Genomic DNA, 18,081 nt, shown 5'->3' on the forward strand with positions numbered 1-18,081 from the left:
TTACGTATATTGTTAAGACTTGCATACTAATTAATATCTTGAATGCAAAATGCTTCAGAATGCGCAATTATTTCAGCTTTTCAATTTCTATTTTGCTCTGCATAATGTTGAGTCGTAGATAACTTCAAATTTTGATTCCGCATTTTGATCTTTGAGTACATTCTTATTTTCTGCCACAAAAATTGTCCACCAGAAGAATAACAAGGACGGCAAACCATTAGGCCCCTCACCGAAGCTGCGGTTTTCAGCCTAGTGCAGCTTCATGGAGAATCCTCCTGATCTGTAACATTTATTTTTTAAAATTCCTTTTCTTATTTTAATCTTTAATTTTTTTTCGTTGTACTCAACTTCATATTGAAGTGTAGTGCCACTGTAGTTCTATTGTAGCTCTGATGACAGCGAAAAATTATTGGCTGAAATAGCTGTCGGTAAAAGAGGATAAAATAGAACAGCTTGGCAACAATTTCTATCTTTTCTTTCAGTTTTAGCCTTGAAACAGTGAACATCAGTCATACTGTACTTCAGCACTCAGTAAGAATACTCCACCGCAACGAAAAGCAGCGAAATTTCTAAAAGGGGAGTGGTGTACCCAACCGCCCCACCCCTATCCTATAGTACCGCCCGTAAGCGATTTGGAACTACTGTATCTAATAACGAGGCTGATTAATTGGTTGATTTATAAGGAATGGCGCACAACACCCGAGGCAGAGAAAACCATTTTTAGCTACAGTGTTTTTTTTTAAACTTCCTAGGGTACCAAAAAGTTTACAAAATTCCTTTAAAAAATGATGTTTTGTAACCATCAGAAGTCTACCCAAAGCAACAGACTGTCAAAAAAGATATGAAAATTATATACGTATCCAAAATATCCAGAAAAATCCAAGAACACTTGGTATTGTCGTCCTCAAGGAACAATGAAACAGCGCTCCATATCAAATTGTCTACGTCTTATGCTATAAAAGCTAAGAATCTCTGGATTTCAGTCCACACAAACGACTTTGCGCAACTCTCTCTCTCTCTCTCTCTCTCTCTCCTCATCCCCTCTTGATAAGTAAAATGACAGACTGCTGGGGTCAATGACCAGCGAACGAACCACCCACCAGAGGTCGCTAAGGGCCGTCTGCTTGGGTCGATATCCTGGAACGAGTTCTTGGCAAAGCCAGTGGAACGACACGAGGACACTTTCTTCAAGCAAATATAAAAGAACTATTTATAATTCTACGTTTGAATCACAATGATTTGGGATAAATCATGAATAAGACCTATTTTATCGTCTTGCTGTGAAAAGTAATCATAATAAAAAGTTTTAGCACTAAGTCTTATTGATTACGATTGTGAGGAAAAGATGAGGAAAGCTATTTCGGCTCTATCTTTCTGTGAAGTATGACAATAATAAAAAGGACGTTCCAGCTTCCCTTTCTCGGAAATTCTCCCTTGTTGCAACCCTTGGTTACAACATCCTCTATGCCGAATAAAGTACGTAATCCAACGTCCTGTTTAAATATGTAAAAATGCAATACTATGCCTCAAGAACATGATTCATGTCAGTTCATGTCTGCAACAGAATAGCAAGAGAAATTATAAACAGTATTTTCGCCTGCCCACTTAGATTTCCAGAACTTTCAGTCAAAAAAAAAAAAAGTATAACTTAGTTTAACCAGACCACTGAGCTGATTAACAGCTCTCCTAGGGCTGGCCCGATGGATTAGATTTATTTTACGTGGCTAAGAACCAACTGGTTACCTAGCAGCGGGGCCTACAGCTTACTGTGGAATCCGAACCACATTATGACGAGAAATGAATTTCTATCACCAGAAATAAATTCCTCTAATTCTTCATTGGCCGGTCGGAGAGTCGAATGCTGGGCTAAAAGCATGCTAGCTGAGAGCTCTACCCACCCCTCCAATGAAGAACTAATCAGACCTAACCTGCATTTACCTCGGTGTTTTCAAGGACCCCGTCTCTGTAACACCAGCAAAACTGATTATTTTTATTGGAAGCTATAAACGGTTCAAGATGCATGTGATCCAGTGATTTGTATTTTAAGAAAAATATTTATGTTAGGGTACGGGCATAGTACGTCCTGGTTTCTTTTCTCACTTATTATTATATAAATAATTTTAAAATGTAAAGTATACAGATTTACACAACCACACATAACCAGACAAGAATATAAAAAGTAATGAGAGTATATACACACATGCATACAATAAAAAAGAATTTAATCATGCATTTATACATACATTTGAAATATACTATCTGCACTGCTACATTTTTCTTTCTACTCTTTTTATGTGACTTTTTGGAAAAACTCGTAATGATAAAGATTTGATGACTGTCTTTCTATGCGGAAATAAAAGGAAAAATGTCATAAACTTTTCCCGGATCTGTTCAACTGCAACTTCATCGTAAACGCAATTTTGGTACAAACTCCGAATTCAAATTACTCGCTACTGACTTCAAACGACTCGGCGCGACCTACTTCGGAGGCTATCAAACAAGTCTCCGAACACTGATGTTTAAATCAAGTCACTTGGCCAATGCCCATGGCCTCTATAGATGATCACAGGAACGCATCTTACTGAAAGTTACTCGATCTTACTTAAAATTCAGGTGGTTTTGATGATCCATTGATTTTATAATGATTCATGCTACTTTCCATTGCTTTGATGTTGAGCAATGAGCAATTTCAACTTCGACCTTTTTAAAAACACTGGGTACAAAGAAGCGTTACATCAGCCCTCATAGACTGGCATTCAAGATCTCCCGATCTAAAGAATGCCTCCCCGAAACATGTAACCTGCAGACTAATGTGACGCAATAATCACGATTTCGCTCCAATCTTACCTTCCCTTGCTGTTCACTTATTAATTTTCATGCCTCTCTCTCTCTCTCTCTCTCTCTCTCTCTCTCTCTCTCTCTCTCTCTCACACACACACACACACCCGATACAGTTGGTATTTCGTCTGCGAAAGCAAACTTCCCTAATCATCACGAGACAGAAATTGAAGGCGACGGGCAACTTCCTGCGTCACAGCTCACTTGAGTACTCTGCCGACATGACGGATCTTCCTCTGTCCCTTTGCCCGTCACATCAGACTCCTAAGATCGGTTGCAGGATTCTACGCATTGACGTTTTGGAAACGAGGTCACCGGCCTCTCCTAAACAAACTCTCTTTCTTCTATGAGAGCAAAGGTTTTAAATGGCAGACAGCTGAGTAAGCCGTAAAATCAAAACAACTTCACCAAATGCGTCTTTTCTGGGTCATAAGTGTGAGGTTACGTGAAAGTTTACCCGCGCCTATTGTTAAGTGGATCCTTACAAGACTTGGAGTTGCTAAAAGACAGAAAACATTAATGAGTTTTTATAGGTTACTTTTACATCAAAAATCGATATCGGGAGGAGGGGAGGGGAAGGGTATCCAACCCTTTTCTACCCTGGAGGAGTCGAAGAACAAAAAAAAAACAAAAAAAAAAAAAAAAAAAAAGGTGGCTTAACCCATCACACAACAATGAACCAGTCTCTTGAAATCTAAAGAGTGATAAAGCTTTAGTATCCTTGTAAAAAAATATATATATACACACACATACATATATATATATATATATACTTAGCAAACTGCTAAAGTAAAGGATATAAGTCGAAAGGGCTTGCAGCACTCTTTTCTTTCTCTTGCCTTCGTGGATTTTATCTTTATTTATATATTCATCACGTTCCATATTTTCGTGATTCAGTTATACATATATACCGTACGTAATTTACATATATACAGTATATATATATATATATATATATATATATATATATATATATATACATATATACATATATATGTGTGTGTATATATGTGTGTGTGTGTGTGTGTGTGTATATGTGTGTGTGTGTGTGTGTGTGTGTGGGTGTTAACGAGCATTCTCAGATGCATGAAACAGCTGGTGCTGAAAGAGTATTCTGCACAAGGGGTTCATCCGCCTTTCAGCAGTTACAGGATGAAAGTTAAGTAAGCTGTTGGATTTTTTCCTCTAAACACACACACACACACACACACACTATCGAGTGGAAAGGCTCCGAAGTTATATACGTATGTATGTACGTATGTATTTATATAATATATATGTATGTATATATACAAAATATATATATATATATATATATATATATATATAATATATATATATATATATATATATATATATATATATATATATATATATATAGATAGATAGATAGATAGACAGACAGATAGATAGATAGCTCAGTTCAGTTCAGTTCAGTTCGTCATTATTTCACATCCAAGATACATACATGAAAAAAAAATTAGATATAAAATACACATAAGTCGGAATATGTACATATACGTAAAAAAACATTCATTATTAATTACACTGGCACACATATCTAAAATGCAAATACAACACCCAAACAACAAAATGTCACATTTCAGTCATATTACCTTTCTAAAATTCGTGTTCACCATATTAGATACAAAGTCAAACAGAAACATGTAAACCTCTTAATAGGCAGTATAATAATGGCATGATATAAAACATAACTACAATGAATTTAATTATGTACATAGTAAAATTCTGTCATTTAATATTCATTATTTAGAATAAAACAGAATCTTGCTAAAATAGCATCTCTATCATTGTATAAAATGTTCTTAAAATCTCATAAACTTCCTGTAATAAAACTGAAGATACATAAAAAGCATGAAATCTTGAGAAAAAAAATCATAGTTACTTAGAGGTAAGAAAGATAGATACATAGACAGATATGTGTGTGTGTGTGTGTGTTTGTACAGTATACAGGTACGTGTGTATAACAGATGATACAGGTATGTATAACGCATCTGTGCCTTTATATTCGTAAAGCAATTTAAGTGCATCCGCCAAAGAATGGCTGACGTGCTGCTGGTCATTGCACTCAAGGCTGAGGCGTTGTTGTGAATATGCTAAACCGATTACGAAGATAAGAACTTCACACGCCCTAAGCATCAAACGTCTAAAATTCCATCTGGCCACACTAGACCTATTAATCCTCCCCACCAGCGCAGGATGATGATCTTGTCACTGACACCAAAGTTCCAAGTGCACCAGGAAAAACTTGGCCACAATCTCTCCCTTCACGTGAACGTACAAAGAAACACTTGATTGGGCGTTATCTCAAGTGTGTTTGCGCGTACTTTGCGGCTCTTCCAGCAAGCGTAGGCAAGAGGAAGTTTCTGAAGTAGGAGGCATCGTATACCGACACTAATATTTAATTAAAAGAATAAGGAAAACGAAGCTCTTATATTCATAAAAGAGCAACTACACCAAAAAGCTCGACTAAATTCGGCCCAGCATACAGGCAATCATTTACGGACAATTCGCCCTTACGCTTAGAAATAAGTTAAGTATATCTTAGTTTAACCAGACCACTGAGCTGATTAACAGCTCTTCTAGGGCTGGCCCGAAGGATCAGATTTATTTTTACGTGGCTAAGAACCAATTGGTTACCTAGCAACGGGACCTACAGCTTATTGTGGAATCCGAACCACATTATAGCGAGAAATTAATTTCTATCACCAGAAACAAATTCCTCTTGTTCTTTACTGGCCGGTCGGAGATTCGAACTCACGACCAACAGAGTGGTAGTTGAGAACGGAACCCGCTCACCCAGCGAGGAACCCTTACGCTTAGAAGATGCATTGAACACAATGCGCAACGGAGTTGTGCTACCCTTTTTCCTCACGCCAAAGTGAGGCATAAAATATCCATTAAAATTAAGGTAAAGTCGGACTAAGAAATAGAACGAAGACACGCAGAGAACGCTAACAATTAAGAGACTAGCACAACAGTCGACTTAAAAATAAAAGAATTAAGTCATGACTATACAGAAAAGTGACCGATAAGCTAATAACCAGATAAGGTCTAAGGTCAAGTTCTATGGAATGTAATATACAATTTAGACCAAAGGCCTATGAGGTCATTCGGCGCTGAACGGGAAATTGAAAGTAAAAAGGTGTAAGCTGAGTATACCTTAGTTTTACCAGACCACTGAGCTGATTAACAGCTCTCCTAGGGCTGGCCCGAAGGATTAGACTTTATTGGTTACTTAGCAACGGGACCTACAGCTTATTGTGGAATCCGAACCACATTATAGCGAGAAATGAATTTCTATCACCAGAAATAAATTCCTCTAACTCTTCATTAGCCGGCCGGAGAGTCGAACTCGGGCCTAGCGAGTGCTAGGCCACAACTCTACCGACTCCCCCAACGAAGAGCTTGTAAAAAGGTGTAACATGAGGAAGAACTCGCAGTTGCACTATGAAACAATTGTTAGGAAAGGGTGGAAAATAAGATGGGAGAAAAGTGTACGAACGGAGGAAAAGAAAAGTGAGGTAAACAAAGTGCATCGCTGATGATGCATACTGCACTATATACAAAAATCTGAAACTTGCACTATATACAATCTGAAACTATGTTTTAATTCCCCTAAATAGATGAATCGATTGCTATTCTATCTTCTTCTATCTTCTTAGCCGTCCTGCCTGTCCAGTGTCTTACACGAAAAAGTTTTTCGTGACTCCATTTTGTGCCAGTATTTAAAGCAATATTTGTGACAGTACAAAAGCAACAGAGCTTTGTCAAATGATGGCGCATTTTAAAACCTGCTCTCCTGTCATATCACAAAAATCGCGATTGCAGTTCGTAATGAACAAAGCAAAAAAAAAAAAAAAAAAATATGCTGAACTTGAGAAAGCAAGCATTAAAATTAACCACTGTCCAGAACATCGTCTTCGGAAAAAGCAATGTTCTGAAGGTGACAAAATTACGAAACAGTTTAACTTCCTAAGGCGTATAATTCAAAATCTAAAAACCATATTCTGATCTCTCAACGACGTTCAAGAATATTGTTTTAACTCTCATATAAAATGCTAGCTTTGCTGATAGTTTTCCACAGGGTATCTTCGTAAAAACTTAACAATATCACTTCTGGTTAACTGTCAAAGCAGTCCAGGAGACTGCAATGCAAGATATACTACTCTGCATAGCATTCTGCCACGCAGACTCTATCTAGAGAGTGATAAGAGCAAAAAAAAAAGTTGTGAGATAATTTACTGTGCTTATTTACTATATTCAAAACCAAGGATATAACCTCGTACTACTAGAAAGACTCAACTAGTTAGTTTGAAAGGTGTTATTCAGTCTTTAACATTAATTACTCAACAAATATTCTTTGTGAACTGCCTTGCTAAATCTCTCGTGTACCTGAATACCAGTGCTACAAAATACGGCAATAGGAATGACGCAGGTTTTCTCAGTCTTGAATCTTCTTCAATTTCAGATACTTGAAATATGAAATAGGACTTTTTTCAATAACGTTCTTAATTCAAATATTCACTCTATATCTTTCATATATATATATACATGTATATATATATATATATATATATATATATATATATATATATATATATATATATATATATATAATATATATATAAAAATGTGTATAATTTTCTTTAACATATATCTATTTCCTTAATAGAAGGTGGCTCAGAGAATAAAGCAACAAAATGGTCAATGCCACGTTCATAATCTAACTGCTGAATCGTGAATGAAATTTTGCGCGTCAAAACTCCCACTACACTACCATTCTATACACCTACAGAAAAAGCTCAAAACTGGTTTATCACTCGGCCCTTTGCACACTGCACTATTCACCACTACTGATATGCACTCGGATATCCCGGACATTAAGGCCCTTCCGTTCTAATATCTCTACCATTTCAGTTATCCTACCCTTTCCATGCCTTCCTCCCTTCTTTGTGTGTGTGTGTGTGTGTGTGTGTGTGTGTGTTTTGATAATTATGGAATATAAATTAATTTTCTAATTTTTCAGAAAAATCTCTGTACAATACCTGCGATGTGAACTAAGACAACTATAAACGGATAGCAGATATCTCTTGTACTCAAAAAATATTCTCTCTCTCTCTCTCTCTCTCTCTCTCTCTCTCTCTCTCTCTCTCTCTCTCTCTCATGAAACAAGTTAACTTGTCAAGACCGGAAGAACTGGCGCCTTGTTTCGTTGAGGAGAAGAAAACTGTTTACTTTTCTTGGGAAAGTAAAGGCTAACAATTTACAGAGTAAGGACGTGGAAGTTCTCGAACAACATAAACTCCTCGGCGGAGGTACATTGGCGCATTTCATCATGAAATTCAGCTTCACTCCTTTTTTTTTTTTATAATTGAAAAATGAAACACAATAACACCGGGAGGGAACGCTCATGATATTATCCGTCTACATCACGGTAAGAAGAAACAACCCAAAAATAAGTGGTCCGGCATCCCTGCTAATAAACACGTGGTTTCGACACCCCTACTGGCAGCTCCCTTTCAGAGCGAGGTACTGTACACAAAACAAAGGCTCAGAGGAACGGCAGGTTTTGTTCATTGATATCCTTCCTCTTTCTTTTCTTATCAGCCTTCTAATACCCTACTTTCATAAAATTCATAACTAGCCTCACCAAGCCTTCAATATTACTCACACTGACTCCTCAAAATTTCAGACCCGTCTCAAAAACAGACTCGCACCAAACCACCATAGCTCACATCATTTTTGCTAGGTAAGATTAAGTTCCTCGTTGGGCGGGTGGGTTCCGTTCTCAGCTAGCACTCTGCTGGCCGCAACTTCGAATCTCCGACCGGCCAATGAAGAATAAGAGGAATTTATTTCTCGTGACAGAAATTAATTTCTCGCTATAATGTGGTTCTGATTCCACAATAAGCTGTAGGTCCCGTTGCTAGTTAACCAATTGGTTCTTAGCCACGAAAAATAAATCTAATCCTTCGGGCCAGCCCTAGGAGAGCTGTTAATCAGCTCAGTGGTCTGGTTAAACTAAGGTATACTTAACTTTCAGGCAAGATTATCTTACTTCATTTCTAAATTGTAGCGCAAACACTGCACTCAGGCGTGAGAAACCAATAAGGCTAAGCACTTCTTGGAAGGAAACGGAATTTGAGGATTCCGGTGTCATGTCGACGCCCTTCTTTGCCAGGTAAAATGAGTGTTAGCAGCGAGCATAAGCATGGAACTTTGATACGAAAATAAATTTCTTAATATAAGTTCCTTTACCAAGAAAAAGTTCATTTAAAGTTCTGTTTTACTTCCGTCGTATAACCTACACCTTTCAAGAGGCGTGGTAATCAAACCAATTTTTATTCCTTACTTCATTTTTTTTATACATTTTAATCACATCACTATAAAAACTTTTGTCTTTTTTGACAATTTGATATCATAAACCTTGGCAGGGACACAAATTCATTCATTAAGCTAAAATTAAAGCTGGGTCCCATTCAACCTTAAATGTTAAGAACCTGGCCACTCCCTAACGTGAATGACAAAATCAAAGCTCTCGGGAATGGTTCATTCAGCCCATATTACCTTTAGATGCCTTGAATACTAGGTGACAAACTTTATTACGGCGTAAGCTTGAAACTTGCACTAAGGCCTCTAACAAAAAAAACATGGTACTTGAACATCATAACTGCAAACGCTGGGTTCCAGTACATCGGAATATTGTACTAAGTATACAATAGCTGAACGGTCGCGACATGTAGCGATTTGACGAAGTGGTCAAGATGTTATCGCAGGTGGAAAGATGGTTCAGTATTAGGGATGGTTTGGTAATGTGGAGATAATGGTCAAAGATAGATTGGAAAACACTTTTGCTTCCAAAGGTACCTGTAAAGACTACGCAATCCACTGCACACACACACACACACACATAAATAAAAAAGAAATATTCTCATGCGCACGATTTTGAGAGTAAGACAAGCAGAGAAACATGTGACGGGAGGGTAGACCCAAAGCGCTTACCTGATCCACATGAGGGTGTGTATGGACAGCATGAATCCCAAGCCGACTGCGAAGCCGTTGAAGTCGCAGAAATTATGGCTGAAGATCCAGTCCCCTTTGATGACGGTGATGAGGGAGATGGGCATGTCCAACACGGCCACGAGAATGTCCGCCACGGCCAAGTTAGCCAAGAGGAGGTTAGTCCTCGTCCGCATTCCTCGGTGCCGGGCTATCGTGACTATCACCATGAAGTTCCCGACGATGGCCAAGACCATCGCCGTCACCAGTATCGTCGCGATGGGGATGATCACGCCTAGCCCATAGTAGCAGTACGTGGAAGTATTTTCGGTTTCGTTGAGGTGGGTGGTGTTCCTCAGGACCCAGCAGATGTGCTCGGTGCTGTAGGCGTAGGGGTCGTCTTGATGGGTTGGCGAGGTGCTCATGCTGAGGTTCATGGCTCTCGTCAGCTAGTGGTTTTGATAAGCCGTCAGTGCTGATGCGTTCATTGGCATTTTCTCAACTGTAGCGATGGTCATGGTTGCACTGCCGACGCGCATTCATCAGTGACATACATTCCTTTCTGTGTCGTTGGCTTTATCAGTATTACAAATATTAAGGGTTCATGGTTTCCCCAACCTTGGAAATGTTACAATGTCCAATAACACGTGTGGTTAGCGTCCTGGAATAAAAAAAAACATGTAGTAAAATTATGACTCATCAAAAGTGTTACGTAATTTCAAGAACGGTAACAGTAACTTGAATGGTAACAGTAACTTAATTATAACTCACCAAAAGCGTTACGTAATTTCAAGAACGGTAACAGTAACTTGAATGGTAACAGTCACTTAATTTACCAATCAATACAGGTTTTAATATAATGATGTTATGAATAAACATTTGGAGAAGTGAAAAACTGAGTTACATGAATAAGCAATTTAGGTCACCACAAATTCGGAGCAACAAGACCCCTCTATATGATTAATTAAATAAGTAAAAGACAAAAAACCTAAATTATATATCAAGATTTGCATCAATAATTATTTCTTGAACACTCTAACATGCAAACGTTCTTGTAGAATTTAGTAAACTAATGGATAGGTTTAAATTCTTTGAGATTATATATAACAGACTGACAGAATCTAAATGAAGCAACACAGTATAGATAATTGGTATGACAATCTTATCGACAGAAAAATACTGCTTTGAATTTTTACTTTAACCAAAAACCCAATGATTCACTGACTTTTCTTAAAACCAGGTGCTATACAAGGCGTCAAACAAAAGTTCGATGCAGATAATACCAGAACAATTTACTAGTAAGTTTTTTGTTATATAAGTCATTAAGATAATAGATTGGTCAGTCGACAGGGAATACTTACAAAAAAAAAGAACACTTTTCTTAAAATAATTCTTCACGGTACCGAGAGAGCTTTGCATCTTTTTTATTACTCTTTATTTCTTACAGAGTTACATATCAGCGTTATATAAAGGACCAAGAAAAGGATTATGAAAACCACTCAGCTCACAAAAATAACACGAATTATTATCACACAACGTCTCCTCGCTGCTGGGAAAAAGGGAACTGGTGACTGGTACAATACATGTATACGCTACCGGGGTCTAAGCGATGTCAGGCAGGGCAGCCGATCGAGACTACGGTCTACCCCAAAGCCAATTCAAAGTCCTTCAAAGAAGGCATCTTGCTTACCCCATAGAAAAATGGGGAAAAAAGCACGTTAAAAGAAGATGATGATGATTATCACATTAAGCAGAAGGAACTGTTCATGAACTCCCAACACGTACAAAAAAAAAAAAAAAAAACTTTTTAAGACATTTTAGCAGAACACGCAAGGATGACATTTTATCCAGTGAAAGACACCATCACATTACCTCTTTGGTTATTCAAATGGACTTCCAAGACTCCAACAATAATCTGTAATAGCACGCAACCTTTTATAAGACAGAGAACTCATGGACTACATCTATCATTGCTTTGATCTTCGCAAGTACTGCATTGTTTAAAACAAATTCGTTTCATGAACAGTAGTACAAAGAAGGTGAAAAGATTTACATAAAGACGGGACACCGGTATATAAATCTTAAAGCCTACTCATTATTTTAAAAATACTGACACGTTTTCAAGACAAAAATACTTATGTTGCAATACAATGGCAGTATGTACCTAAACGTTACAGACTAACGATCATCAATACAAAAGCGGAAACACATGTAAAAGAAGCAAAGTGATACTGTATATTGTACAATACCCCAGCTGCAGCTCGTACCCACGGTCGACGGGTGGCAGAAGACCTAAAGTGAACCATACAACTGTTAGTTCAGAATGCTACCTCTGAACTATGTCAGTTGCGTGTTCGTGTGTACAGTGTTAAGCGAATTTTATATAGGCTGCCCTTCTGTGCTGTCGAGTAAACATAACAGACTTGGACTGAACCTTTTGAAAAAGAGCCGAGTAGCAAGCCAGCTATTAACAACCACTCTATCAACAATGACTAATACGGTACCCCTCACTTTTATGCTCGGTTAACAAAGGCGCAAATAAAAAACACGCCCAAAATATCAGAAGTGACCACAAGGGTCCTGAATTATCTCATCTAACTAAAACCATAATAAAAATTCCCTACAGGCTGCCATAATTCTAACCTTTATATAGAAACTACCCTCCCCTTACTTCGCCATTAGACACATAGTATACAACGAATATATAATATATATATATATATATATATATATATATATATATATATATATATATATATATATATATATATATATAAAATTATATATATATATAATTATATATATATATATATATATATATATATATATACATATAATTTTGTGTAAGAAATGGAGGAGTGGCGCGATTTTATCCGATGTACTCAAATCCTGGTTAGCCTTAAAAACAAACAGTGCCAACAGATGAACTCAAGTGGTTGCAAATTAACCTCTTAAAGGCATCTCTGTATATAGGAGTACAAATGGAATTAGATCGGAGAGGAGACTATTAATGAAGTTGAAGTGGTTTTCAATGGAGGATAGCTATAAAAACAGCCACGAAATGACAAAAGAAAATTAAATGAAATAAACTTAAACCAGCCACGATACTTATGTAAAGAATTTAAAGACATATGGCCCATGGAATATAATCCCATTCCTCAAAGGTAGAAATGCAACATCAATTAATTCAACAGGAACGGTTTCTCCGTGGTCTCTTATAAGGCTCTCATCGCATGAGAAATACATCAAAACCAGAAAAACTGCCTCAAAATTGGAAAGACAATTTGGGGAAAAATACACTTTCTTTCAGTCCCTGAAAATGGTTCGTTTCAGATCGGGAAATACAGTAAATGCTGTATTCTTCATGAGATCTCGAAGACTGCTAAGTGAAGACGGCGTTCACCTTCAAAATGGCAAGAATGATGGAAATACTGAAAAAAAAGAGTATAATGGGTATACATACGGATGGGATTCCTAATAAAACGAACGAAAATATAAGGAATTAAACTTACATAGCTGAGAGACAATACTCGAGGACGATGGGTATTCGACTGAACACCCATGAATTACAAAAGGTTATTCACAGAAATGTCAACCATACATGACATTCGTAATTAAAAAGCCTTTGCAACGGCTCTCTGGTCTAAAATAATGCCTTAATGAACATGCCAAAATGAGAACATGAGACTCATGAAAGCCCTACATACAGCCATGATAATGAAGCTACTGGCTGCAAAATTAAATTGCATAAACCACAATGTCTGGCGCGAGGATAATATTGTTTTGACCATACCCCGACCATGACTCACCTTACGTCCCAACTAAGAGTTTCTGAAACAGAAGTCCATTCCTCTCCAAGCAAACACTAGTTCTCAAACTTTTCTTTGTCAATTCCTGTCTTTAACATACGGGCATGTGATAAAAGCAGACTCTGTCGTTAGTGGCCTTTTAAAATATTCTATGAATCACTGCTACAATCTGCTTCAAAGGAACGATTATACCTGCATCTGAATAATTCGGTATCAGCTGAACCCGTAAGACTAATCTGCAAACTACGAATGAAAATTTGCAAGCATAGACTCTGAAGGGACGGACCAGCATTAGAATCCCCTTGGATATAATTTTTAAGAAATCAGGAGCTCCAAAGTTACTTGTACCAAGCCAAGATAATTTATTTTGATTAAAAGTAATTTCCGCGCGAAACACGGAGCTTAAATGGATATCAAAGCATCATCTCATTTGAATATAAATTAATCATACTTACAGAAATCTCGTTCCAAGAAAACCAGAAATTTAGCGCTACCTTTTTCACAAATACTTTAAAAATACATAAAATTTACAATCTTACTGGCAGGAGTCCACAGCGTAAGAGAAAACCACTCATTAGATAAGGCCAGCACAAATATTTACTATTCCTTTTATGTAAGGCTACAAAAGACATGAATGTTTACAGAAAACCAGTTTGGTTTTAAACAAAATCGCACGGAGAGAGAGAGAGAGAGAGAGAGAGAGAGAGAGAGAGAGAGAGAGAGAGAGAGAGAGAGAGAGAGGGAGAGTTATTGCATTTGCATTGCGCTTGGGGGCGGTTTAAAGTACACGACGTGAGCCAGCAAAAAGGGGAGGGTGCATATAAACAAGCAAAATTAAACGGAGACATTTGTTTTACCATACTGGTAACATCAACACGGCCTAAAAATAAAATACATATTACATAAGCAAATGTCTTTACACAGCTGACAGCTTTAATGAAAAAAGGAGAACACAACGGGGGAAAGGCGTGAACTTCAGAGAATTCGCATCCACCTTGAAACAGAAGGACGCTTACAAAAATCAGTGAAAACTAAAATGCTGAGAGAATTCAGCAGCCAGAAACACATTCGTTCTGCTGACGAGATGGAGGCCAAATAACATCCTCCCGGTCTCCAAAACACACGTTTGGGATCAGCAATCCTCCTCAATGCTCGGTCTGATGATGGTCTCTTTCTCTTTACCCCAGTGCTATGGAATTCTATACCATCTGCTGACCTGGAATTTTCTCCATTCCCTGCTCCGAAATTCGTTCCCGTCTTTCGTTTCCTTAAGCCGAATTGTTTTCTTTCTTAGAAACAATTTATCGCTCCAGTTTTTTTTTTTTTTAAGTCTAGAAACAATTTATCGCTCCAATTTTTTTTTTAAGTCTCGCCTCCTCTGAAATCTATTGCCCTTCAGAGAAACTGAAACACGTCTTTACGATCAGATTTGCTAAGGATAATAGTAACTATGTCTCCGGCTTATCTATATTATATAATCGTAGGTTACAGCTGGATTCAGTAAAAAAAAAAAGGGAGGGGCAACTGATATTTCAGTAATTCTAACGATCAAATTCGCTAATGACGTACCCATTAAAAGTAAAGTAATTTCAACCATGGAGCGCTTCTCTACTCCAGTGATTTAAAACAATAATTCCTATTGTCTGTTTATATTACCAATCAATTTTCGGCAAATTTCACCAGACGCCATGAAAGACTGAGTGAAAGGGACTGGCGTGCCTCGATTTTCACTTCAACTTATGTCTACAAACGGATGTGAATGCTTTTATTCAAAGTTATACATAAAATGAAATTCTGTCATTTCCTTTTTTATTTTGCCTTTAAAATCCTGAGAACATTTGTGAAAAAATGATTAACTGCGTGATCTGAATTTTGACTATGACAGGGATAAGACTTTCAAAATATTATTTTGGAAACGTCACCAATTTTCCTGATTTATTTAAACTCTTTTGAAGATTTGAAATAACAACAATTGACGGGAAAGGAGATGATGGCATCTGCAGTGTTTACATAACTTTAAATATTCATGATATGAACCATTCAGGATATGGTTTTTTCAATACCAACCAGTTTTCATATTTTTCACTTCTTATGCCAAGAATTACCGAAAATTATTACAATCATAGCAAGGGGCACCAACCGCATTTTCCCGGGACTCTTTCATACGGAGTCTCGTGTGGTCTCCAGTTCTGACCTTTGGTTAACCACATCGGAGTCACCGAACGTTTCCAGTCCGACTGAGCGATGTTTCTGAGGCCCTCTCTCTCTCTCTCTCTCTCTCTCTCTCTCTCTCTCTCTCTCTTTTAACTATGATCTTAATTTGCCTACATCATTCAATCACTCCTATCTCTTTAGGCTTAAGCAGAGAGAGAGAGAGAGAGAGAGAGAGAGAGAGAGAGAGAGAAGAGAGAGAGAGAGAGAGAATTACTGATATGGTTGAATGTGAATCCCATCAATGTACTCTCTCGATTAATTACAACTGCGCATAACAAATCAAACGACGTGCAAATAACACTCTAACACTCTTTGGCCTAGGTTAAATTCATGAATAATAGAAAACAGCTTCCAGCAACCCGAACTTTCGGAACGATACCCGTAACAATTAAAATCAGCGATTGACAATGATGATCTACTCTTTTAAAAACCAAATAATTTCCCACAAGATCTAATTATAAATCTCCACATACTGTGTCACCCTTGATGCTCCTCACGTAATAATAATAATAATAATAATAATAATAATAATAATAATAATAATAATAATAATAATAATAATAATAATAATAAAGGAATGCTAACAGCGGCACAAGATCAGGCTCTAAGCACCAGATATGTCCAAAGAACAATAGATGGAAATAGCATCTCACCCATATGCAGGAAGTGCAATATGAAAGACGAGACCATAAACCATATAGCAAGCGAATGTCTGGCGCTTGCACAGAACCAGTACAAAAAAGAGGCATGATTCAGTAGCAAAAGCCCTCCACTGGAGCCTGTGCAAGAAACACCAGCTAGCTTGCAGTAACAAGTGGTATGAACATCAACCCGAGGGAGTGATAGAAAACGATCAGGTAAAGATCCTCTGGATCAGAACAGATAGGGCGATACGAGCCAATAGACTAGACTTGACGCTGATTGACAAATACCATGGGGCACCAGAGTAGATGCCAAGGAAAGAGAAAAAATTGAGAAGCATCAAGACCTGAAAATAGAAATAAGAAGGATATGGGATATGCCAGTGGAAATTGTACTCATAATCATAGGACCACTAGGCACGATCCCAAGATCCCTGAAAAGGAACCTGGGAAAACTAGAAGGCGAAGTAGCTCCTGGACTCATGCAGAGGAGCGTGCTATTAGAAACAGCGCACATAGTGAGAAAAGTGATGGACTCCTAAGGAGGCAGGGTACAACCCGGAACCCCACGCTATAAAAACCACCCAGTCCAATAGGATGACTGTGACATATAAAAAAAAAATAAATAAATAAATAAATAATAATAATAATAATAATAATAATAATAATAATAATAATAATAATAATAATAATAATAATAACCATAAACGTACGAGTCTTAAAACGGAGAAACAAATCCACATTAATAAAACTGCAAAAATATATTTTAAAAATAAACTATAGCGGCACAGTCTGCGAATTTGTTTCTCCAATAATAATAATAATAATAATAATAATAATAATAATAATAATAATAATAATAATAATAATAATAATAAAAATAAACAACTCTCCAGAAAAATCGTCACCCATCCAGCTTTACTTGCTCTCCTCTACAAATCAGCCTACGAAAACGCAAGCGTTGCACGGACTTCCCTAGAAAACCAATAGTGGGCGAAATGCTTTAGCAGCGGACTCAACAGATCTCTTTATCCCTGCACGACAGTCCGTTGATAACGTACAAAATTACACTTTGCTTATGGTGCAAAGTTTCTTTTCATACCGCATAAAGTTACTTTCCAGAACGTAATAGTTCCTTCGTTCTTACAATAAGTTTCCTACTGTCATGATACACTCTTTTATAGAGTCCATTCATTCCTACAAAGCTTTCTTTTCTTGCAACATAAAGTAACATTTCCTCTCTCACACTGTTTTTCCCTCTGGCACAAAGTACTTTGCTCATCGTAAGCGATTCCTATTCTTACTATCATCGTGTATTGTCTTTTGTATTCGTATATAGTTTCTTTTTTGTTCTTAAAATTTTTTTATCTTGCAGCTTCATTTCTCAATATAACGTTTTGTTTCGTTACGTAAGGAGTTTCTTTTCCTACATCACAAAGTTGCCGTTTCATCATACACCGTTTTATTTCTTGTCAAATTTCATAAAATTTATCTACACCAAGTTCCTATTCTTAAATACTCGTGCATGTGTGCGCAAACGCGCCCGGATCTTCAGT

At 37.3% G+C, this 18,081-nt stretch overlaps 1 protein-coding gene across 4 annotated transcripts in view; it reads right to left on the minus strand.

Annotated features, from left to right (window-relative positions):
- LOC136829321 (uncharacterized) overlaps nucleotides 1–18,081 on the minus strand; it is a 95,787-nt gene that overhangs the window by 46,584 nt on the left and 31,122 nt on the right. For all 4 annotated transcript variants that reach the window (XM_067087693.1, XM_067087692.1, XM_067087694.1 and 1 more), the window contains exon 2: nucleotides 9,865–10,522. In XM_067087693.1, coding sequence (XP_066943794.1) covers nucleotides 9,865–10,298 — 434 coding nt within the window. In that variant the 5' untranslated portion in view covers nucleotides 10,299–10,522. The remainder of the gene's footprint in view (nucleotides 1–9,864; nucleotides 10,523–18,081) is intronic.

Source organism: Macrobrachium rosenbergii, chromosome 44 (assembly GCF_040412425.1).
Source record: "Macrobrachium rosenbergii isolate ZJJX-2024 chromosome 44, ASM4041242v1, whole genome shotgun sequence".
Taxonomy (NCBI): Eukaryota; Metazoa; Arthropoda; class Malacostraca; order Decapoda; family Palaemonidae; genus Macrobrachium; species Macrobrachium rosenbergii.